The 25,423-nt window shown below is 42.7% G+C and overlaps 1 protein-coding gene across 3 annotated transcripts in view; it reads left to right on the top strand.

The window, feature by feature from the left end:
- The first annotated feature begins 496 nt into the window (after positions 1 to 496).
- Positions 497 to 25,423, top strand: part of VEPH1 (ventricular zone expressed PH domain containing 1) — a 117,997-nt gene continuing 93,070 nt past the window's right edge. For 2 of the 3 annotated variants that reach the window (XM_090052184.1, XM_090052187.1), the window contains exons 1-4: positions 497 to 630; positions 13,172 to 13,452; positions 16,740 to 16,955; positions 21,771 to 21,945. In XM_090052184.1, coding sequence (XP_089908310.1) covers positions 13,315 to 13,452; positions 16,740 to 16,955; positions 21,771 to 21,945 — 529 coding nt within the window. In that variant the 5' untranslated portion in view covers positions 497 to 630; positions 13,172 to 13,314. Of the gene's footprint in view, positions 631 to 4,742; positions 4,802 to 13,171; positions 13,453 to 16,739; positions 16,956 to 21,770; positions 21,946 to 25,423 lie in introns of those variants that run through there. The other variant, XM_090052186.1, reaches the window with a different exon arrangement.

The following is a 25,423-nucleotide window of genomic DNA, read 5'->3' as shown; positions in this document are numbered from 1 at the left end:
CAGGTATTTCTGTAGATCATATGTGCAGAGATTTTTGTGATGACATTTACGAAACTGGTGATAAAAGCTCAAACAAACATCAGACCCTGCTTTGTATTCATGAGCAGTATAACAAAATGGCTATGTTTATTCTCTGGGATAGAATAGCTTCTCTATAGTAGTTTCATTCACTTGGCTCTCTCTCTTTCAAAAAGCTTGAGCTTGCTGGGTCTTTTTACATTTTTCCCAGGGAAGGATAACTTTCCACTAACACAGAGAGTTCTGTTTTCTCGATTGAAAACAACCGCACTCAACTTGAGTAGGCTTTGTATTTTGTCCTAGAAACAGTGTGTTTCATTCAAAGATAAGGCCACTCTGCATTTCGGTTCATTCTAGTCACCTGATTAAGCCAATGGTAACTTTTTAGGCTGCTTTAGTCTGCATTCCTTGAATTCCTTACTCCTGGCACTGTAATTAGCAGTTTCAGGTTCACTGCTTAACAGTAGATTCCATAACTTTCCACTTGTTATGCCCTTGGATGTTGCCTGTTGTAGCAAAAAAAGCAAAACAGCATATCAGTTCTGAGTTTCAAAAAACACAACTCGGCAACTGTAAACCTCACTGAGAATGTTGCTGTGGAGTCACGCACAGGTAATAAAAATCAGTTTGTGTTTCTGGTTTTGTGGATTTTCATTTTTAAACATGAGAAATACGGGCTAGGAATATGATGGGCCAGATTCTCCTCTGACTTTTACCAGAGTAAAAGTCTGTATTGCTTTCAATACAGTTACTCATGTTCTATATCATTTTAACTGACAGGAGAATCTAGTCTTTTGTACTTTAATTTGGAATTATGTAATTGGACGTGCTTTACTAGAAGTTAACTATTAATGTCTTGTGGTAAATAATGAAGAGTGTGAAATTCTCTGTATTGATACTAACAGTTTTGAGCAAAATAAAAGAAAATTGCAAGTAGGCTTAAAGTAGGATTAATGCTATATAAATAGAGATGTTTAACTGATTTTTTTCCTAGAAACTCCTCCATGTTCTGCATCAGTTTTGACCTGTCTTTTACATTTTAGAATTTGTTTCTGAAAAATGGCATAAAATCAGTGTAACTGACATAATAATTCAACCCTGTACCATGAATTACGTGTGTAAGTGAACTGAATAAGAAGCGGGTGGCTAATTTGTAGAATTTTCCTTTATTATATATTATACAGCAGCTTGCACTCTTATGCAGATCCCAGGTGACATGAGTTTCTGGGCCTTGAATCCAAATGAACAGTCTGGGAGAGAGAATTTACTGAAAATCTTCCTCTTGTTTATGAACCATGGGGATTTGCTAGTAGCCCTTGGAAAGATCCAGGGTAGAGCTATATTTTGCCTGACCTGTCCATTCCAGTAATTCTTCTATGTGTGGCATGGGGAACGCATCAAAACACGCTACCGCATTGAGCCTCCTGAAATCCACGCAGATCCTTAGTGACCCATCAGATTTCAGGATGACCACCATGGGACTTCTCCAGGGGCTTTGGGCTACTATCACCCTTTGTCTAAGCATTTTCTGTATTTCCTCATATACCCGCATTTGCAGGTAGTGAGGAATCGGCCTCCACTTTTCTCTCATAACCACCGCTTTTGGCGTATTTATTTTGTGCACCATGCCCCTAGCCTTTCCAGATAGCTCACTGAATACATCCCCAAATCTGTCAATGATCCGCTCCACCTCCTTTTGTTGTTGATCGGTGAGGCTGTCTCTTATCTCTATCCTGCCCCTCTGGGTGCTTTCTCCTACCTTGGGGCCTAGATCTTCAGGTATCTCTTCGGAACTTAACAGGCATCCCTCAGGCTCCCTCCAGGCCTTCAGTAGGTTTACACGGTAGATCTAGTGTCCCCTTACATGCCCTGGGTGATATACTTCATAATCTACAGTTCCAGCCCTTCTTTTTATCTCACATGGCTCTTGCCATTTGGTTAATAATTTATTTGCAGAGGAGGGAAGAAGAGCCAACACCTTAACTCCAGGCTGAAACTCTCTCTCTCATGCCTTCTGGTTATAACTGACTTTCTGTCATTGTTGTGCCCTCTCCATATTCACGTGCGCTAACTGCTGTGCTTGCTTGAGGTATTCCATCATGTCCTGCCTATATTGTTGGGCCCCAACTTGCTTGTGCCCCGGCCTTTCCCACTCTTCCCTGGCTAATTGCAATAGGCTTTGGGGCTTGTGACCAAATATCAATTTGAAAAGCGTGAACTGGGTTGATGTCTGTGGTGTGTCCATGAGAGCGAACATTAGTAGCACAAGAAGCAGGTCCCATTTCCTAGGCTCTTTCTGCATGCTTTGTCACAATACGCATTTAATCATGCCATTTAGTCACTCCACCAACCCATTTGTCTGGTGGTGGTAAACTGATGTTTGCAAATGCTTAATGCCCAGCACATGGCATACAGCCTTTAACACCTCTGACATAAAATTTGTACCCTGGTTGGTAATGATTTCCCTGGGTATGCCGAAATGGGAGATCCACTTTAACAATTCTTCTGCGATCCAGCATGTGGTGGCTGTTCTAAGTGCAATTGCCTCTGGGTATTGGGTGGCATAATCAATTAAGATGAGTATGTACTGGTTCCCTGCACTACTTTTGGTGAGTACACCCACAATATCGAGGGTGACTTGGTCAAAGGGGGTGTTAATGAGCATCACCTGCAAGGATGCCCTCTATGGCTGTCTTTCCTCCTCCAATTGACACTCCATGCAGAACCCGCACCGGTATGCTACTTCTTCTCGCATGCCCAGCCAAAAGAACCATTGCTTGATTTTGCCTAGAGTTCTCTCTCTCCCAAAGTGTCCACCTATGGGTATTGCTTGGGCCATATCACACACCTTCCTTCTGAATGCCCAGGGCACCAATAGGTGTTGGATGCACTCACCCCTATCCAAGTGCTTTACCTGGTACAATAACCCATCCCAAATCTCGAAATGTGGGTAACTTACTTGCAGCTCTGGTCTCACAACTTTTCTGTCGATGCTGGCAACTTCATCTTATCTGAACTTTGTGAACTCTGCTTCTTTATCTTACACGATCTAAAAATGTGAGCCTGTTGGCCTCCCTCCCAAGCTAATAAATTGTTCTTCCTCAGAGGAGCTATATTCTTCCTCCTCTGTTATCCAACCTTCCATTTGGGGCCATTCTTTCCTTTCCAATTCAGCTTTCTTTACTTCATTTAGGACATCATATAGTGGGGGCCAATCTCTCCCCATGTTCATTTCCCCATCAAGCTCCACAGTGAACCTCACCTTCATCCGGCCTGCTCTATTGGCAATTCTAGCCCTTGCATATCCCCTCTAATACTGTTCAGCTTTGCCATGGATGCACCTCATCCTAATGGGCTTGCACCATGTTATGGCACTTTTCAGTATCAGGCTGGATCTTATAAGGGTCGAGTGTGGCACGTAAAGCTTGTCCTGCTATCCATGCTGTAACTTTGGGGTGGTCCCACACTGTAACCTCACTCCCCCTGCCAAAGCTACAGTCCATCTCTTCCATGGGTTTGCTATTATCCCATCTTTCCTGGGGGCCTGTGTTCCCACCTGCTGGTCTCCACTGGTCATGCAGTCTTTGAGGACACTCTCTGGCCACATGTTCTCTATGCCAACAGCGATAGCATAGCACTCCCTTGCCTGCCTGTGTTGAAGGTCCTCAATAATGTTCCTCCTCCCTATGGTACTGGCTCCTATCACTTTTATAAGGCCTTTCCTTCCCCGTCTCCACTTTTGATGCTGCATAGGCTTCGGTGATTCTCTGGGCCTTTTCAGCTGACTTAGGTAGGTGTTGCTCTACCCATAATTGTGTCCCTTCCTCTAATTCTTGGATAAACTGTTCAGACAGTTGGCCTGCGAGCACCTCTGTGCCTATGGTGGCTGGGGGGATCCATCTGTCCAGCAAATCTTTTAACAGCTGCATCAGGATCTGGGTTTTTTTCTCATCTTTCCCTTGTTTATCCATAAAGAATCTCCTTTAGTGCTCTGGGGTTAATTCAAGCCAGTGGAGAATTGCCCGCTTGACTTTGTCATAGGCATACGCTTCTTCCCTGGGGAGGGTCCTGTATGCTGCTTGGGTCTTTCCAATCAGTAGTGGCCCTAACTGCCTGGCCCACAGGGACCAATCCAGTTTGTATGGCATTCCTTTCAAAGGCCTCTATGAATGCTTCAGCGTCATCGTCTTTTGAAATCTTATGCATTTTAAAGGCAGACCAGTTATGCCTAAACCATTCACTTTGTTGAAGGGCCTGTCACTGTTGGACTTCAAGTACTTTAGTCACTGCTTGTAGTGTTTGTCCAAACAGCTCTACTTGTGGTATCATATTAACCTCTATTTTGGTGTCGGCCTCCAGGGTTCCATTATCCCACTTGTTCCTGGGCAATGCACCAATTTGTAACTTGCCGTGCCTGCCCAGAGCTCCTTGCTTAGCCTTTTTTAGCTGCCCAGAGCCAACCACGGTCCTGCGGGCTGACAGTTTGCCCCCAGCACCAATAACCCAGACTGCCAAAGCTTCTTGCCTGCCATGTGTTTGATGGAACTTTTAATCTTGGGATTGGTGTTACTCCCAGCTCAGAGGTATCTTGCTAAGGTCACTTGTCAGTGTGAGGATTTTGGGGCTCCACCTCCCCTACACCCTACCTAGCGCCAACCCATTGTTACTTTGATGTATGCATGGACACAGTATCATTCCCAGTCGTTGCTCTCATCCTGTCCTGTAGGTTTGTTGTTGTCCTCTCAGCCCTTGCCACAGCTGGACTTCCAAGTATCCTCTTCAGGTAAGTGCACTGACTCATAGATTCATAGATTCATAGATGCTAGGGTCGGAAGGGACCTCAATAGATCATCAAGTCCGACCCCCTGCATAAGCAGGAAAGAGTGCTGGGCCTACATTACCCCAGCTAGATACACATCCAACCTTCTCTTGAATACCCCCAGGGTAGGGGAGAGCACCACCTCCCTTGGGAGCCCGTTCCAGACCTTGGCCACTCGAACTGTGAAGAAGTTCCTCCTAATATCCAATCTAAATCTGCTCTCCTCTAGCTTGTGGCCATTATTTCTTGTAACCCCCGGGGGCGCCTTGGTGAATAAATACTCACCAATTCCCTTCTGTGCCCCCCTGACAAACTTATAGGCAGCCACCAGGTCGCCTCTCAACCTTCTCTTGCGGAGGCTGAAAAGGTCCAGTTTCTCTAATCTCTCCTCGTAGGGCTTGGCCTGCAGGCCCTTAACCATACGAGTGGCCCTTCTCTGGACCCTCTCCAGGTTATCCGCATCCTTCTTGAAGTGTGGCGCCCAGAATTGCACTCCACCGAGTCAGTGCGTGAGGGCAGCTTCACACATGGAGGCTGCCACCAACTGTTACTCTCTGGCTCTTCACTCCAGTTTCGGCCTGCCCTAGGCCCTCCAGGGACTTCCTTCTAGCTCCCCTGTCGGATTGGAGCACAGGACTTTTATTGCTGCCTCACTGCCCCAGCTGGTAAATCAGTATGCACTTACAAATCATGTCCACACCACCTTTTTTTCTTCAGCCTGTCTTTGGGCCCCTGCTGGCTACGGTGAGGGATGCCACAGTGTTGTTGATATGTCTTGCAGGTCGTTGTCCCATTCCTGGGTCTTGAGGGGCTAGGCTGCTGCTGGTGGGGTTGCTGGCATCACTCGTGGTGTGGTGATCCTGCCACCACCGCCATGCTTCCCCAGCTCAGTATGCGGGGATGCTGCCTACAGCTCAGAGCTTTAGCTGCTGCTGCTGGAGCCCCATGGCTCGGGGCTTTTGCCCCCATCATAAAATGCAAATGAGAGCAGACTCTGAGCAGTTAGTAAGGGCTAGCATGAGTTCACAAAGCCATTTCTAGTATATTACAGTAACGATAACTTTATAGCATCTAGTAGTTGCTAGTGACTGGAATGAAGCAGTAACCATAATTAGGGACCTACTGGATCAGGGTTGGAGCTGGAGCAGAAGGTAAGATTGGGGGCATGCTGGGAGTGGGCCACAGGTACAGGCCTGGGGCAGGCTGTGGAATCTGTCCCTGAGCTGCACAGGTGGGTTTCCTCTCCCCTCCTTTTCCTTCTGCACCACATGATTTCCCTCATGTTTCCTTAGCAGCAAGCCTTGCCCCATGCTGCACAACTATCTCAGTCTGGAGCAGGCAGTGGCTCCACTATGCCTTGGGCTCCTACTCCAGGGCCAAAGCTGGAGCTGAGCTGCTGCCTGTCCCAGGCCAGCAGTTGAAGTTAAGACAAGTCTTTTATTTTCTCTAAGTTGTCTGGGGTGGGAAAAAACCTTATCTTAGATTCAAGTAAATATGGTAGTTCCATTTGTATATACATTTATCAACATCTAGGCAGGCTTACTTATGGTATTGTGATTCAGAAAAAGGCTTTACTTTATGGAGTAAGAGGTAATAGTCCAGGTCTCAGTTCTTTGCTCTGACTTGGAATATTGTGTTCATTTCTAAACACTGCATTGCTGAGAAAATATTGACAAACTGGAATGAGTTTGGAGAAGACCAGCAAAAATGATGAAGAGTCTGAAGGACTTTTCTAGTGGATAAAGCTTAAAAGGGCAAAGTCAGTATACCTTGACTATGCGATAGCTGTTGGTATGGAATATCCTAAGTCTAAAATATTTGAAAGAGATGGACAGAGCCATGATTTATGAGGAAAAACAAGGACTAATACTATGAAAGCAAGAAAAAAATGGCTGAATATCAAGCAAGACTTGTTTATAGTGTGATCTATAAACTGAAAATAACACCTAAGGGAAGAGCTAGATGCTGCATAATTTTTTACATTTAAAATAGGACTGGATAGAAAATAGAAATGAGGACAATGTTGTCACTTTTTCAAACGAAAGGACTTATTATAAAATAGGAACTGGCACCTTCTGCTTTGCTTTATGAGAAAAGACTGTACAAATTTATAACCTTTCTTTCTAATGAATGCGTTTAATTTGGGCTGGATCCATGAGATGTGTATTTTAGTTTCCTCTTGTGATTCTAATGGAAACTGAGAATAGGCTGCTGTTCTGCATATTTGTTATGAGTGTTTGGGAATGTACTTTATTCCCCATGTGGTTCATTCCTTTCTCTCAATGGCTGCTGTCAGCCAAAATATTTGTAGCATTACAAAGTTTCTCTCTCCAGCTGACACTGAGCGAAGGGCCTTTTGCTTATTTCTACTCACTATGCTGTCATCACCTCTGTTGGCTCCACTTGCTCTAGAGCTTTTAGAACTTCAGGCCAGGCATAGGGTACTTATCTTGTGAATACTATCAAAGAAAGCCTAACTCTGCATTTCCATTGTTTGGGGGTTTTTTCCTTTTAGAATGCCCAAACTGGAAAAGGAATTGTTTGACTCAACTGAATTATTTTGTTTATTTGTTTTTAGTTTTGGCACTTAAAATCTTCACAAGCATGTACAAGATAATCTCTCCTAGGGCTACCTTTTTGTAAAGGTTCTGTGTCTTGAAACAGGGCTGACAGGGCTGGGAATTATGCTATTATTAAAACAGAGCACTTCGTTACGAACTCCCAAATGGGATTTTATAGTGTCAGATCCTCCCCCTCTATGTGACACTGGTCAGGCCGCAGTTGGAGTACTGCATCCAGTTCTGGGCGCCACACTTCAGGAGAGATGTGGACAGCATCGAGAGGGTCCAGAGGAGGGCCACTCGCATGGTCAGGGCAAGGCAGGCCCTAAAAGCAGAGGCTATGGGACTTGAACCTGTTCAGCCTCCGCAAGAGAACGCTGAGAGGGCATCTGGTGGCCATCTACAAACTGGCCAAAGGGGACCAGCAGACAATGGGAGTGTCCCTGTTCTCCCAAGCACTACCAGGAGTAACGAGGAACAACGGCCATAAGTTGACAGAGAGTAGATTCAGGCTAGATATCGGGAGGCACTACTTCACGGTCAGGGCAGCTAGGATCTGGAACCAACTTCCAAGGGAAGTGGTGCTCGCTCCTACCCTGGGGGTCTTCAAAAAAAGGTTAGACAATCACCTAGCCAGGGTCATTTGACTTCAGCATTCTTTCCTGCCCATGGCAGGGGTTTGGACTTGATAATCTGCTCAGGTCCCTTCCAACCCTACGAACTATGAAACTGTTTTTTTGGTATCAGGCAGAAGGGTAGACTTGCACTTAAAGACTAGGTACAGACATTACACACTTATAGGTATTAGTGGTCGGAAACCAGTCTATACCTATAACAGAACAGAAATTCAGTGCTCACCTACTGGTTTAAAAATGGCAGAACCTGGTCTAAGATTCACCCCACAAAGGGCAAATATATTTTCTGTTCACTACCCACCTGCAGAAAACCACATAACTTAGATCATTTCTGCCTCGGGCTTTTTGAATGTCTGTACCTAGCCTTATAAGCTAAATCAGAAATATACAACATAAATTTATGCTTATGAAAGCTTATGCTGTACATCTGATTTAGTTATCTGTAAAAGTGCAAATCTAAATTGCTTCCTGCCTGACTTCAGACTAACACGGCTAATAAACTTTCTCTGCTTTTGGTATCTACACTTCAGTACGTTTGAACTGAAACTGAGTGGTGTGTGTGCATTTCCTTAGTCTACTCCAACTTCTATGGATCACGTGCTGGCACTATATTCATGTAGAGTAGTGACTTAATACACAAGTCATCCTGTCTTGAGCAAATACAGAAGTTCTGGCTGCATCTGTGCCATCTTTCATTCAATTTCTGATACCATGGCTTTCAGCGTAGTATCTGAGCATCAAAAATATATGTTTATCCCATCAGTAGTGATGCCCTGCAAGACTCAGATAGCCAATAACATCCCTTGATCAACAGTACATACAGCATAATTTTAATATTAGGGAGATGCAATAAGGCCACTCAGAATTTAAAGTGTTTCTTGGGGAGTTTTGGAAAATTGGTGTGGCTAAGGGCTTGTCTTTAATTTATGTAAGAGGCAAAAGGGTTCTTAGGTCATGCCTAGTTGCATGGTGGATTTTTCATTTTGTTTTGTTTTTGTATACTTCAACTGCACAGTCTTTATTCATGTTGTAAGTCATACTTTATGGTGAGTAAGAGTTGTGCAATTCGGTTCTCAGAGTCCATTCTCTCCTCCAGTTCAAATGTGGAGCAGTATTTTGGCTTGCTGTGCTATTCTGTGTCTAAAAAAACCTGTGTATGCAAAAAACCAAAACTTTACAGCCACTTGCCACCTATGGACAGGGAAAAAGAAAGACCCAGATGTGAAAGATATAAAACAGATTATAGAAGATACTTCTGGAAAGCATTTGCAGTAGTGTAACATGCAGATTGGCACCTGGGACAAACCCTGCCAGAGAGTGAGGAACAGTGCTCCAAGAGCAGAGAAAATGTGTGTTCTGAGAGAGGGTTGGGGGTGGGTGTGCAATTCTGACAGTGGGCTGTGCAATTCTGAGAGTAGGGTGGGGAGGCGTACGGCTCTGAGAATCGGGGACATAAGGGTTCTGAGAGTGGGAGTGGAGGGCATGAGGGTTCTGAGAGCAGGGCCAGGGGCCGACAGCTCCAAGAGCAGAGCTGAGGGGGCAGCAGTCTTACCAATGCCAGGAATTCCTAAACAGCCCCCAGCTAGGCCCTGTCTGCTAGCATCATCAGAAGACAGCAGACAGGGACTGTTTGGGATTTTCCACCATGACTATGTTGCTGGCTTATGGATTCCACACAGGTAGGGGATGATTCGGATACCTCTCCTAACTTGGCATCCAGGGTGGGTTCCCCTCTTACCCACCCCTAAGTATGCTACTGGGCATTCAGACACCACAGTGTTAAGGATGATATGAAAACCTCAGTATGATGGAAAGGAAAAAGGAACCAGAGGAAAAAGCAGACCTTTTTAACAATTTCTTTGCCTCCATTTTTTTGTGCAAGGACCAGGATTCCCCTACCAAGATTCAGGACAGACTCAGGAGAGACTCCACCAGGCCTAGGGTCAGGGAGGACTGAGTTAGAGAACTTCTGGAGGGGCTGGACATGTTCAAATCAGCAGGTCAAGATGCTCTCCACCCCAGGGTGTTGAGGGAATTGGCAGGGGTTATCACAGGGCTCCTGGCATGGTTTTACGAGCACTCGTGGTGCTCTGGCCAGGTGCCAGATGACTGGAAGAGGACCAATGTGGTCCTCATCTTCAAAAAAGGGAGGAGGGAGGACTTGGGCAACTATAGGCCCATTAGTCTTATTTCGATCCTGGGGAAGCTCTTTGAGAAGATTATCAAGGAGCACATCGGTGAAGGGCCAGCAGCAAGGATGATGCTGGGCGGCAACCAGCATGGTTTCATTAGGGGCAGGTCCTGTCAGACCACCTGATTGCCTTCTACGATCAAGTCACAAAATCATTGGATGCAGGTGTCGCGGTGGATGTAGTCTTTCTGGAGTTCAGGAAGGCCTTTGTCTCCCACCCCATTCTCATTAAAAAGCTAGGTGACTGTGGCATTGATGCCTACACAGTCAGGTGGATAGCAAATTGGCTGAGGGGCTGCACTGAGAGAGTGGTAGTGGACAGGTCATATTCAATCTGGAGGGATATGAGCAGTTTAGTTCCCCAGGGCTTGGGGCTTGGTGCTTGGGCCCACACTGTTCAATTTCTTTATTAGCGACTTGGATGAGGGGGTGAAAAGCACCCTGTTTAAATTTATGGGTGACACCAGGATTTGGGGTGAGGTGGGCACGCTAGAAGGGAGGGACAGGATACAGGTGGACCTGGACAGGTTACAGGGGTGGGCAAATGAGAATAGGATAGGATTCAATATTGGCAAGTGCAGGGTGCTGTACTTGGGCAGTAAGAACCAGCAGCATACCTATAGGCTGGGGAACCCTCTTCTTGAAAGCACAGTGGAAGAAAGAGATCTTGGAGTCATTATCGATTCCAAGATGAACATGGGCCGCCAAAGCGAGGACACGGTCATTAGGGCTAACTACACCTTGTCATGCATCCACAGATGCATCACAAGCAGGGCCAAGGAGGTGATTCTCCCCCTCTGTGAGACACTGGTCAGGCCGCAGCTGGAGTACTGCATCCAGTTCTGGGCGCCGCACTTCAGGGGGGATGTGGACAACATTGAGAGGGTCCAAAGGAGGGCCACTTGCATGATCGGGGGCAGCAGGGCAGATCGTATGAGGAGAGGCTACAAGGCCTTAACCTGTTAGGCCTTCACAAGAGAAGGCTGAGAGGGGACCTGGTGGGCGTCTATAAACTTACTAGGGGGGAACAATGGGGAATGGTAGAGACCTTGTTCCCCTGAGCATCTCCCGGAGTAACAAGGAATAACGGCCATATGTTGTTAGAGAGTAGGTTTAGACTAGACATTAGAAGGCACTGCTTCACAGTCAGGGTGGCTAGGATCTGGAACCAACTTCCAAGGGAAGTAGTACTGTCTCCTACTTTGCGGGTCTTTAAGAGGAGGCTTGATGATTACCAAGCTGGGGTCATTTGAGCCCAGTTTTCTCTCCTGCCCAGGTTAGGGGGTTGGACTAGAAGAACTGCAAGGTTCATTTCAACCCTACATCTATGAATCTATGGAATGGAAAAATGCTCTATCATTATAATTATCTGTGAAGGCTCTAATTCAGTAACGTAAAATAACTTAGTGGCTGTTTCATTTTCTTGTTTATATACTTGGTTAATATTAGGATATATTACCTATTAGGGCTGTGGAAATTTTGCCTGGTGTTTCGTTTTGAAGCTGTTTTGATCTGTTTCAAGCTCAAAACAGCAGAATCAAAATGAAACAAAAGCCTTCAAAACAGCTTTGAAAGAAAACAAGGGCACTTGAAGTATTTTGAAAGTTTCAAAAAGTTTTGAGTTTTGAAGACAAGCTTACTTGGCTTCAGCACTGGTCCCAGCTGGCAGCACCAGCCTCCTGTCATCTGGCAGGCAGATTGGGGGCTTGCACCCCTGGCAGTGCTGTGGGTCTGTACCAGACTCTTCCCAGGGATACTGGTCTTCCCAGGATACGGGCCCCTGATCTGCCTGCCAGATCACAGGAGGTTGGTGCTGCCAGCTGGGACTGGCGCTGGGAGCAGCCCATGACAGGAGGATTAATGCTGCCACTGGTCCCAGCCAGCAGCTCCAGCCTCCTTTCATCTGGCAGACAGATCAGTGGCCCACACCCCCAGGAAGAATCCAGCACAGCCCCACAGCCTCCCCAGGGGTATGGGTGAGCCCCTGATCTGCCTACCAGATGACAAGAGGCTGGTGCTGCTGGCTGGGACCGGCACTGGGTATAGCCCATGCTGGAAAGTTTGGTGCTGCTGCTGGCCTCAGCTGGCAGCACCAGCTTCCTGTCATCCAGCAGGCAGATCTGGGGATTGCCCACACCCCCAGGAGGACTGCATGGACTGTTCCAGACTGCTCCAGGGGTGCGGGCCCCTGATCTGCCTGCCAGATGACAGGAGGCTGGTGCTGCCAGCTGGGGCCAGCGGTGCACTGATCTTCCTGGTGCTGGGTGCGGGCTGTGCCCAGCGCCACTCCCAGGCGGCAGCACCAGCCTCCTGTCATCCAGCAAGCAGATAGGGGGCCCACACCCCTGGGAGGAGTCCAGCACAACCCCACAGCCCTCTTGGAGGTGCGGGCGAGCCCGCGATCTGCTTGCCGGATAACAGGAGGCTGGTGCTGCTGTCTGGGACTGGCACTGGGCGCAGCCTGTGCCAAGAAGATGGGTGCTGCCACTGGCCCTAGCCAGCAGCACCAGTCTCCTATCATCTGGCAGGCAGATTTGGGGCTTGCCCGCACCCCCGGGAGGGCTTCAGGGCTGTGGCGGCCTCCTCCCAGGGGCTCAGGGCAACCCCTGATCTGCCTACTGGATGACAGTAGGCTGGGGCTACTGGCTGGGGCCAGCGGCAGTACTGATCTTCCCGGCGCTGGGTGCAGAATAGTCTATGGACGAAACATTGAAACAGCATTGAAACAGCAAAACGGTTTCAACTAAATGAAACGGAACAGTGCTTTTGAAATGAAACAAAACTCGAAATGAAACTCTGTTCCGTTGAAATGGATGTTGAAGCGGAACGCTGCTATTTTGCACAGCCCTATTACCTATGTAATTTTTGCAGGCACATTAAAATATATTTCCTGAATCACAGGGTGACACTTGCATGTTATTGTTAATATTTGCATATTTCTTTCTAGATCATGGCAGAAGAGGGCTCAAAATGTGGAAAGGATTTTCTGTACTTGTAAAACTGATGGCTGACTAGTTTATGGATTGTTGCTCCACTTGCCTGTTTGACTGGCCCACATGGTACAGCCAGAGTTTTGGCTAATTGGCAGCCATGCATCATCTTTTTGGGCTGGTTTTGGAACAAAAGGATCTTTCACGTGCAGGGGACCTGTTTTCCTTGGATGATGCTGAGATAGAAGGAAGTCTATCAGAAGCTCTTGAACAAATAAGAATAATTAGTTCATCTTCGGTAAGTAATACATGCTTTACAACCCAAAATTTATTGTATAGCAAAGGATAGAAATTAAGAACAAAATAAGCTGAACATGAAAAGAATCAGCCAAAAATATGAACTTGTGAAAGGTTGTAAGCGCTCTGAAAAAACTCTCAGATTTAAGGATTTTGTTGTCAAAATCAGTTGTTGTCTAGCTGAGTTTTATTTTAAGAAAACCTTTTTAAATGATCCTAGCACTGGTTTTTATTAAAGGATCATTTATAGCGTGTGGAGGGTTAATAAATGATTGATCTATTACAGGCATACTCCTGTGAATAGTATGAATTATAGATTGCTGTAAGAACATCAATGGGAGTTAGGTCCCAGGATGGATGCCTTGAGAATGAGGAATTGTTCTTGCACCCCCTTTTCCAGAGTAGAGACTGCTTTTGTGCAAAGATCTTCACCTGCCCATTCCCTGGCAATTTTACTTTTTTATTTTTTCTGTCTCCTTAATCCATTCTGTTTTTATCTTTTCACTTTCTCTTAATTTTATCTCCCAGTTTTCTCTTTCCTTCTGTTCTTCTCTCTTATATTATCTTGCATTCTCTCATCCTCTGAACTTCCATGCCACCAATAGCTTTTTAAAATTACTTTAATTACTTTCTCCCATCTTATCTTACTGTGTAGTCAAACTCCTCCTCCATGCTACATTGTGGTACCACTGAGGTTGCTGGCAGTGTATCAGTTTAGGATACACTAAACTTATCTTAAAAAGTTTCTGTTAACCACTATAGATCTTTGATTCTCTTAGAACAAGGGTGGGTGAACTTAGAAGAACTGCAGGCCAAAATCAGGCAGTTAGATCTGAAGTCAGGTCACTGTTTGTGATACTACCAAGCCATCCCTCCCTACTCTGTGCCTACTCTGTGCCTACTCTTGCTCTCTCACTCTAACGCCCCCTGCTAGTCCTTCTGCCTTCCCATAACCATCACTGCTGAAACCCACTTCTACCAGTGACAAATTTGGCAGAGAGAAGCAGTGACTTCATTAAGGCAGTGTATGAGAGAGAACTGGGAGGGCTGAGGCAGCAAGTTGTACTGCACAAAAAGTGTTCAAGGGCAGAGGAATGCTCCTATGTTGCTCCCCCTGCAACAGAATTGTTACCGATGTCCCAGCTTCGCAGGCCGGATGCAATGATTTGGCAGGCTGCATCTGGCCCATGCACTGTAGGTTGCTGTCCCCTGTTCTAGACTATAGAATAATAGTATTTAAAGCTAAAAGTGCCCATTAAATCATCTAGACTGTCTTTCTGTATATATCATAGACCATTACATTTCATCCTTATTGGGCCAGTAATTTGTATCTAATTATAACATAATTTGTGTTAATGCATAGGTCATTTTCATCCATTGTTTTGTGATATTAGAGAGTGACTTGAGCCTGGCCTTTGCAAAAACCCTGAAATCCCTGATTGGAATATTGCCTTACTACAGAAGAGAAACTGGCAGTTGAACTAAGTCATTAATATCTTGAGCTAGAATAATGTCCATGTTCTGGGGATAGCCCTTTTCTGGACACATAATAAGTGATTTTTAAAATGGATTCTGGCAATGTACAAATCTCTGACTGGAGAAGCTTTTGATCACACTGTTGCTCGTTGTCACAAGTGCTCTAAATCTTCAGTTGTACAGAGACTTTTCTTTTCTTGGGTAATTTATTAGCCAGCAATAACTTTTGCACATTTTTTCAGAACATTAATCAAGTTAATTTGACTGTTGACTCCACTTGTTGCTGATGCATTCCACTAAGCTGCATATTATCAATATTCCTAGAAATCCCCTCTATCATATTCCTTTGAGGGAAGAGGACTGAATTTGCTGATGATTTTTATACATGAATAATAATTTGTACTAAACTGCTAAGACATGCTGTAATTTAAGAAACAAAAGATTTTCTTGTACTTCTAAATTCCCTAAAATTAATTCCCACTAGGGGGCATCAGTGATCAGTGAAATATACTGGTGCTATAGCATAAGGTTTTCTTGTCATTTTTAAATTCAGAATTTAAGCCATCAATGTTTATTTGTTTTCCCCGTATGTATTAGGAAGCTTCTTTCGCCATATACATAGGAGCTGAGGACAGGAGTGTTCTGCCGTTTCTTTTTTCTATAGTACCATTCTGGCAGCCTGTGATAACAAATATAAACACGAGTATGAAACTCTCCTGATTGCTCAACTGAGTTTGATATTTTACAGGACAACATTACTGAGTATATCTATATCCAGTTAGCTTTGTTAGTATCTAACAAAGTACATGTTGCCTATGAAAGCTTGCTTCTGAATCAGCTAGTATGCTACCCTGACATACCTTATGCTTGGGTATCTCTATTAATCAACCTTTTTATCACAATTTAATATAAAATGTAATGCACACTTGTAATAAATACAGGATTTTTTTTTTAATAGCAAGCAACTGTCAGGTCAGCTGTGGATGACAGATATACCAAATCCCCCCAAGACCCACAAGAAGCTTAAATGCATAGGTTTTATGTGAGGCACTCATTCACAGTGGTTTTAACAGTTACTCTGGAATTACATTTCTGTAAATGAATGTAGAATTGACTGCGAATTATTTAAACATGTCCATGTTTAGCTGACAAAACACAGCTGTTGATGAATATTTTGGTCCAATTTTGGCCTCTGTGCCTCTGGCATAGCTGTATTATTAGTATTCTAGTATGAGGGTCACTGTATATATTGGGTCTGGTTCTCTATTGTAATCATTTACACTAGTACCAGATGAGTGTTATGGCAATGATGTAGGGCAAGTTTTTAGTTATATTTGTATAAACTGGCTATCTCCATTGACATCACTTATCTAAATAACTGCATAATGTGAATGATATGAGGTGCTAGATGTGACTATGTGGACTGTTTTTTGTTTTGTTTTTGTTAATGTTCTAAAAAATTAAATTAGACTAATATATAAACAGAAAAACCATGAACAGGAGACCTCAAGGTGTATACACTGACATCATTTTAATTGGATGTCTTAACTTTAAATTCGAGGCTACATAACATTAATAATTGAATCCATACTTTTTCTGTAAAAGCACAAATTATTCATTTGTGTTCCATTACAACTTGAAATTGTTCAATACCTATGATAAGTTAAGTTTTGCTTCTGATTAGCTTATTCATTACTTGTAAAGAAGACAGCAAGAAAATTGAAAGTTGAGTGAACAGAAAAACTGCTTCTAGTTGCAGAATCCTTAAAATGGTGACATTTTACTTTTTAAAAATGTGTTTCTTTCAATTAGGACTACCAAACTAATGACAATGATCAGGCGGTGGTAGAAATCTGCATCACCCGAATCACTACTGCCATCAGAGAGACAGAATCCATAGAAAAACATGGGAAGGCACTTGTGGCTCTCTGGGAATCATGCTTAGAGCACAAACTTAAACCTTCAGGAAAAGATGAAGATACACCACATGCAAAAATTGCATCTGATATCATGAGTTGCATCTTGCAGGTATGTGTATCGTACAAAAAATGTACTATAATGCATACTCCAATTCTTCTGTGTCATCTTTTGACAGCTGCATTTTTGAGGGGTGTTGGCATAATCACATTTTTTTAAAAGCCAAGAATTAGTGGTAACATATACTATTATGTGTATATGATTATATTTTGGAAATTTTCCTGAGTTTTGAGTATTGGATTTTTTAAACTTAATGTTTTGTGAACTTAAGACAGTTGCATTATTCCTAAGGATTAATGGGTGGAGGATAGTATTATAACTGTATCTTTTAGTTGAAACTCCTTATTTTCAAGGCACTTATGACTCTGGAAGAAAACAATGTTTTGGGGCAAACTTTGACGTTTTTTAGCTTATCAGATATGTTGAGTGTCAAGAAAGAGGATCCCATTTTAAAGCACAGTTGTAATTCTGAGTCAGACACAAGTATAGGAAACTAATCTACAGCTAAATTCTGACCTTGAACATGCAGCTTAGATCTTGATTCTTCATCTATTTAGAGACTCTTCGACCCTATGACTGTTGTTTTTGCCTGAGAAGAAATGTACTAGCCATGCATATGAATTGGGGCTCCTTAAGCCAAACTCTGAACAGTAACACCCTGGGAATGGATGGAGTGATGATAGAGCAGCATGGGACCTAGTACTGTGTTTGGATGGTGATTGCAGAGCCTTTTAGTAGCAGCTTCAAAATATGGATTGTGAGTCTTACAGGCACAGGAACATTTAAGCAGCCCCTTTAAAATAACAGAAGGAATAATACCAGGAGGTGTCAGTAAAGGGAACCCCAGCATGCACTGAGGAGACTTTCTAGTGTGGCTTTCCTACTATGACCAGGAGATAGCTCTCTTGAAGCAGAACTGGCATGCTTTAACCATGCTACACCAGTGACTCAGGTGGACCTTTGACTTGGCTTTCTTGTCGTGCCTGTCAGGAAAGGAGAGTACCAGCAAGGAGAGACAACTCCTTTACTGGAAGTGCATCAACCTACTGAGCCATGGAAATCCATGCAGAGTAACCTGAAAGGCTCAGTATGAGAATTTCCAACTGCTGATTGCCAGCTTCTCTAATTATGTGGTGGTGCAACCACTGAAGATAAAAAGACGAGACAATTTCAGATGAATTGAAAAATGATGTAATGTTGCCATTCAGCCTACCAACCTACGTCTGTAGTGACCAGGGGAAAGAATTTGAATCTTGGCTTTAACACAAGGTTTTCCCCATAATTCCAGATAACCCAAGTGAGGACCATTGTTGCTCACCCTCTACTAGTAGGAAAGGGAAGAGAGGAAGTCACATAATTGATTCTGTGCTTAGAGACTGAGGGCTAAGCTATATGGAGAAGTGCAGAGCAAGGTAGGGCATGAATTTATGTCACACTAGTAGGCTGCATTAAGTTCCAGAGTAGACATGCTTGGGGTGACGTATGAGTAGACATGCTTGGGGTGATCACTTTGAAAGTCTTCTCTGCAAAGGTAGAATTTTTTATCTCTTTGCATACCCAAATGACAATTTTACAGCCATTTAAGTGTAATTTTTGGCATTTACATTCTGCTTGTGATTCTGTTACCTATATAGTATGGACACCTAAGTGACTGCATGGCTACTATGCATACTCAGTAGGCAGTGCACTGGTTGGCAGCATATGAAGCTGGGTATTTACATACTTGAGCTCAAGTTATGAATGAAGAAAGAAATGAAGTCCTTTCTGTGGGTCATCAGAGATCAAAAAATTCTTTGATTTAAGTAACTGAGTACTACAGTCATTCAAAACATGAAAGCATTTATGAGGACTCAGCCAAGAGTTTTAATATGTACAGCCTGGAAATTTTCCACATCAGGCTGTACATATTAAAAGTAGCTGTAAAAATCAGAAAGGGGAGTAGGACTAGAATATAACAAAGGACTGAACATTGTGTAGGGCCTGTTGCAGGAGAAGGATATGGACTGTCTGGGAAGTTTGTTTTTCATAAGGCACGTTGGCAATAGGTAGTTTTCTGTGGCTGGTTGAATTTTCCAAACAAGCCAGTGTTTTCGTTAACCAATCTTCTTCATTTCACCTGAGTCTGCCTCCAGCACTAAGGTACCCATACTACATTTCATTTCTTAAAATCTCATCTGTGTATTTCCCATTTTTTTCCCAATATACCCTCTGCACAGACTGATTGTTTATAATTCTGCTGGGTTCACTCCAGACTTACTCAAAATCACCTTTGTTATGCCTGCCCAGAAAGTGGCACTGAGGTAACTTTAGATGTGTGCCATTTAGTCTTTCCATATAGTAGCTCAACCAGCAATGCCGAAGGTGTATCTCACCCAGGATGCTGGTCAAGTAATTCCCAAAAGGGCCCTATTACAACATGTTGTACTTAAAACGTGTAGAGATTACTCATCCAGTTTGTCTTATGGTTTAAAGCATTTGACGTCCAAAAGAAACAAATAAAGTTACAGGGGAAAGAAACAACAACCCCAAAGCTGAATTCACTTCAGTGAACGTGTAATTTACAGTTCTCTCTGTATGCCTAGTCCTGGTCTTTTCAGTTCCAAAACTTTGGAATCTGTTCCAAATTAGTATTTACAAAAATGAAAGAAGAAATTCTACCTGAAGCCCAGTTTGGTTTTGTCCAGGAATGTAATTTTTTAAATCAGCAGAACAAGTCTCCATTGTCTTAACTCTGCTTATTATTGTAACTTTGTCAGAATAAAAACCTTACTCATTTCCTGCATTGTATTTCTTAGTATAGGTCTGATAAAAAGCCCATTGAAATTAACAGAATTATACCTGTTGATTTCAGTGGGTTTTAGATTCATCCTTTAATGACATGTGAATGTTTTATCTGTTCAGTTTAGATACTGTGTTTTAAGACCAGAGAAATATTTAGCATGTGTTCACTGCACAAACAGGCTGCTTCATCTCTGCTGGCCAGTCCACAGGAACTTTCTCCTCTTTCTCCCCACAAATAAACAACAGTCAAATAAAACTGTTCTCAGAAATTGATTGTTCTTTCTGAGAATGATTCACAGACATTTGAGGTATAATAGTTGACTTAGCACATGTTAACATCTGATGTGCAAAGTTCTGCATGGGCACAGTGAACTGCATGAAAGAAAATCACTCCAAAACAAATTAGAAAAGAAACAAAGATGAGAACATCTCCAAGCACATTTGCTGCTCTTAGAACCAAAGCTACCTAGTGAGCTCCTTTGCAGAAGAAAGAGCAATCAGAGTTTTTATACAATACATTTGGGACAGTTGGAGAAGTAATGAATATCACACAGCTGGGTTGAATGTCACATGTTTCTGTTGATGTTAGCAGCAGTAAGTTTCCCTGAGGTTTGCAAACATCTCTACTTTATACTATGGAAATCTGATTTTCATTGTCACCTTCACATTTTCATAAGTGAACAGTCATGCACAGCTATTTATTACAGAGCAACTGTAACCTTATTCTTGCTTCCAATTGGATTAGTACATTTTCTCAGGCAGTGGAACATTTCATCTTTCTTGTTATAGAAAGATTTCCATTCTCTAATTTTCTTTCAAGATTTAAGTCCCAATTAAAGAACCAAATCTTATCTTATTTTATGCAATAAGTCTGGGGAGGGGCAGATATCTTGAAGGCAGAATTTGGCTAAGTCATGATGTGGATTTAAACATTCGGCAGGGTAGCAGTTCCATTAGCCTTAAGGGCTTTTCTTGTTACTGGCTCAAGATGCTGATGGCACAAGAGGCTGTCACGGCACTTGGCAACTGTGGGAATACATTCCTTTCTCAAACATATTACTTTTCCAGAGCCCACTGCTTAGAGATAGGGGACAGTAAAGGAACTCCTCCCTGTCACTTGAAGATGCCATAGCATGGAGAATTCTCATGTAGCCAATAAGTTTGGTTAAGGGCTCTTTTGCAACTGATTCTGTAAGCAAATCCAAATTCACAGCAGCATAAATGAGATCAGAGTAGGCCCAGATTGTAAATACAACACAACAATAGGTTTTATACTGATACTTTGGTCAGGTGAGCTGGCAGTGGATGCATTTTTTACATTTTTGGGAATTTGGGATTTCCTTCTTCATTCAGTTCTTCGTTATGAGAATAGGTTCAGATTCAGCAGTTATGGTCAGCAACCCATGTAGTCACACTAATTAAATCCCTAATATAGATGTGGAAAGCTGTGATTTGCATTGGTGAGGAGTTACTTATGCTCAAAATAAGGGTAAACTGCATTCACATTAATTATTGTCTTCCTTGCTGGCACTGGTATACAGCTGCTCTGAGTGATCAAGTTGAGGCTAATCTCCAGGATAGATAAAAGCCCTATGTTAAAAGAAAACTGGGGAGCTATGCCAATATGTTATCACTTTGGGTAAGTAGTTCAATCTTTGCCAACAGATTGTGCTCTACTCCCTCCATCCATTTCTTAAGATGCACTCCAGGTTGGATTATTGTTATTACCACAACCACCTTATGTGGAAATGCCAAGCACAGAGTTTACTTCGGAGAAAACATATTATGTTATGTCCACAACCATTTTTCATATCATAGTATTTCTCTATTTCAGTTGCTGAAAATAGGAATAGGTACACTATTAGCGTGTACAGCTGGAGTATTTTGAAATTACATCTGTTGTTGTTTTCCTTCTTGAAGTCCTGACTTGAATCATGTTACCCAGAAGCAACCTTTCTCTAAGTGTTTTGGACTGCTTTTTCCCTTGCTCATCTGATTTCTGTTTCCTTACATTTTTTTCAGTATGAGATTTATTTTAATAATTTTTCAGCTTCTTATTTTTGGTGCCTTCTCATGTTTTTACAGAATTATAATCGACTTCCAATAATGGCTTTAGCTGTCCCAGTAGCAGTAAGATTTCTCCAGAGGGGTAACAAGGAACTGTGTAGGAACATGTCAAGTTATCTGTCCTTGGCTGCAATTAGCAACGTTGACCTGCTGGTTGATCACACCGATGCAATTGTGAAAAGTGTTCTTCAAGGTATGAAAGCTTTCCTGTTCTAGGCTGAATCCTGGAAGACCCCCTCAGATAGATATCTCTGGTCCAGTAGTCTGTGCTGTCGGCATATACTATTTAAGCCTTAATGATTAGGAGTATTTGTTGTGGGTTACAACATCTTTATGGCAAGAATTGTATATTTCCATGTTCATGAACATGGCATGCCAGCAATTAAGGTGCCAGTGGACTGTAGATAATAAACAGCAATGTGAGACATCATTGTACTTCCTGGCATTTTCCTTCACATGTATTCAGAGAGAAGTTAGCCATGTCAGTCTGATCTCAGGCAGAAGGCAGGGGCAAGGTGACACCTTAGGGTACCTGTATACATGTGGGACACCTGCTGTACCTGACCAGATTCAATTATTCCAGCAGACTCAATCAAGTCTGCTGGAGCATTCTAATTAAACAATCCCACAGCTTCACTGGCATGTGTATTCAGCGTCCCCACATTTCAAAATGGCGGTGTGGGTGCTTTAACTAAAGCTCGTTGAATGAGCTCTAGTTAAAACATCCCTACTGCCATTTTGAAGTGTGGGATGCTGAATACATGAGACGCTGTAGGCATTTTAATTAGAGTGGCTCCTGACAGCCACTGTAATTAAAATTCTCCCCTATCCCCACCCTGGAGCATGTGTCTGGATGCCCATAGAGATTGGGCCATTTATGAATTAATTAGTTTCTAAGGTCTCGCCCTGCCCTGCCTTCTGCCTTCCCATTTATGGCAGGGGTAAAATTCTATTGATTTCAGTTGAAACAGACGCTGGCCCATTCCATGATAAAGAGTCAGAGAGAAATTTTCAAGGAATAGCAATAGTGTTTTATTCCCATCGATGTTATTAGTTGGATATGAATTTTGTTGCTAAATTGTTGAAATTAGCAACAAATAATCTTTGTTGCTAAATGTTCAAATCTTATTCTTAATACTTTTAAATATTATGGTAATGTTATCACAATCTTTAAAAAGTGGAGTGCAGGTTATTTGAAATCAGTTACCATACTTTGCTACATGGCTTTGCTTTCCAAGGCAGGGTGGATGCCAGTGAGTGACAAGAGCTGGACTGATCACTGCAGGAATGTTGTTTTGAAGATGAGAAATCTTAAAACCATCTTAAAATCTAATTCTGTATTTTTTAAAAAAAATTGGGATATATTTATTTTATGGTATTAGATATGGGAATAGTTAAAGTACATGGCAGCTTGTTCCTTAATTCATTTCATACAAATCATACCAGATCAACAAGACAGGTAAAAACTCTAGGAAGAATGTCCTCCTTCCTACCTGCAGATAGTATCCAGAACAGATTCTCACACATTTTACAGTAATATTCCTGAAATACCAGTGGACTAGATTTATGAACAGATAGCTTCTTTGTGCACGGATCTCCCCTTTTCTCTTGTAGAAAGAGAGTGCTCTCTCTGCTAACTCAGGACTCATAGAGAGAGCAGGGTGAGAGGGGAGCTGGAGCAGGGAAGCTGGTCAGATAACAAGGTAAAATTTAAATTGATGAACAGAACTCAGTATTCTGTTTTTTTCCTTTTATGAGTTGTGTTGTGAGATAAGTATCTGTAAGCCATGTAACAGTATTAAATAAAATCCAAGTGAAAGAATATTGCTGAGAAATGTTTGTCTGGCTCAGGAAATCTAAGACCAGTGTCATTAGCATTGATTAAGATTTTAGCCTCTGTATTAACATTTGGGAAAATAGCATTATTAATAGAACACAACAGAATGGAATGAGAAGAGGCCCCTAAGATACAATCCCAGATATATAGAGAGAATGATATATTTAAAAGCTTGCAATTGATTTAATGCCTCACTGTGATTATTCCTGCATTTATATTAATCCACCAGCAGATGTTGCTATAGACATCAGAGATGAAAATTGTAGATTAAAAAATGTCACTGTACAGAACTGAAATATTCCTGTGTTTTGCATACTGGCCTCTTGGCTAGTTTTAGTTCACATAAATTGCAATTCTGTCATGAAAGGATTTGTTTCAATATGCTGCCAAGATCCATGATTCAGAACTACAATAGTTCATTGGGGAATCTTAGCTGTAAGTGTGCAAGAATAAATGGAAATAAGGGGCCTTATTTTGGTCTCATTCAGACTGGGATGGCTCCAGAGAGATCAATGAGGTTGCACTGGTGAAACTAATAGCAGAATTTGGCCAAGTGCCTAGTAGAGTTTATGCACTTAATGGATTTATGGGCATAGTACCTACTTTGGGCAAATGTTGGATTGCATTATTTATTTCTCATCTTATTAGCCATAAAAATGCCATTTAGGAAGAATGTTTAACAAATGTGTTGTGCCAAGCATTTAGAGATCACTAATGAGAGTAGTCAGTTTCCAACATGAAATGTTCATATCCTATACACAGTATTGACAAATAGACTGAGGAGTTTCCTGAGGGTGATGGCAGAAATGGAACCCTTCTATTTCCATGTGCCTTTCCATGCCCTCAGAGCTCTAGGCCTGCTGGGTCCTTGGGAAGAGTTTGACCATTTAATTGATGTTGCTGCAGAACCACAGGACCTGCCCTCCTGGACTGAAAAGCTTATTTCGCAGAGTGAAGGAGAGCCTAAGAATACAGTCCACTAGTCTGCTAAAGAGCTGCATGACCTTGATGGTCTCAATAAATTCCATGCTGATGCCTGCATGTAGTAAAGCCATGCTGGCTCTACCACACCCAGAACCTTCAGCATCTCTGGTCACACTTATGGGGTATTTGCATTATAGAACATGGATGTTTTACTAACAGATATTGTATAACCTATCCCATAAGCAAACCACATTAAATATCATTAAAGGTAGGAAGAGATGCATAGACCTGAATGCAAGAAATTCCAAAATGACTCACACAATCTTAATCTGTTTCTTGTGCAATGCTTTATGGTACAGCCTTGTGTTATATGATCATGCACTATAAATTCCACAGGGCCCAGTCTCATTCAGTGCACAGGTCATGATACAATGAAGTAGGTCAGGTTACATATGAAGGGTCTGCAAGGGTAGATGAGACATTTTTGGGCTTGGGTGAGAAGTTTTTGGCACATAACAGGAGGAAGGTGGGGCTGCGGGAAAGGTTCTATTTTACTCGGGGAGAAAGGGAGATGGGTTTCCCATAAAGTGTGAGTTACAGATCAAAGGATCCTGATCACTGGCAGGATTAAAGCTCATGTGGTTGTAAGTAAACATCTAGATAAAAACCCTGGTATTTTGGATACTAGGTGCAGGAAGAAGACAGAGAAGGCATTTTCAATTTTGGAGGGTTTTTTTGTTCCAGTATATTTCATGTACAGTTATTTGGAAGTAATGGATTGCTATATATGGGAAAGGATATGAGAGAGCTGTTGGCTTTGTGCAGTTTTACTGGGAGGTCTGGTGTTCCCTTGGATGAGGAGATCTGGAACCAATGAACTGGTAAGGCCTTTGATCTGGGACTCAGTTTT

The sequence above is a fragment of the Crocodylus siamensis genome, chromosome 6 (assembly GCF_052110815.1).
Source record: "Crocodylus siamensis isolate JL-2025a chromosome 6, ASM5211081v1, whole genome shotgun sequence".
NCBI lineage: Eukaryota > Metazoa > Chordata > Crocodylia > Crocodylidae > Crocodylus > Crocodylus siamensis.
Note: the sequence above shows the minus strand (reverse complement) of the source record. Positions and strands in the feature narration are given on the sequence as shown.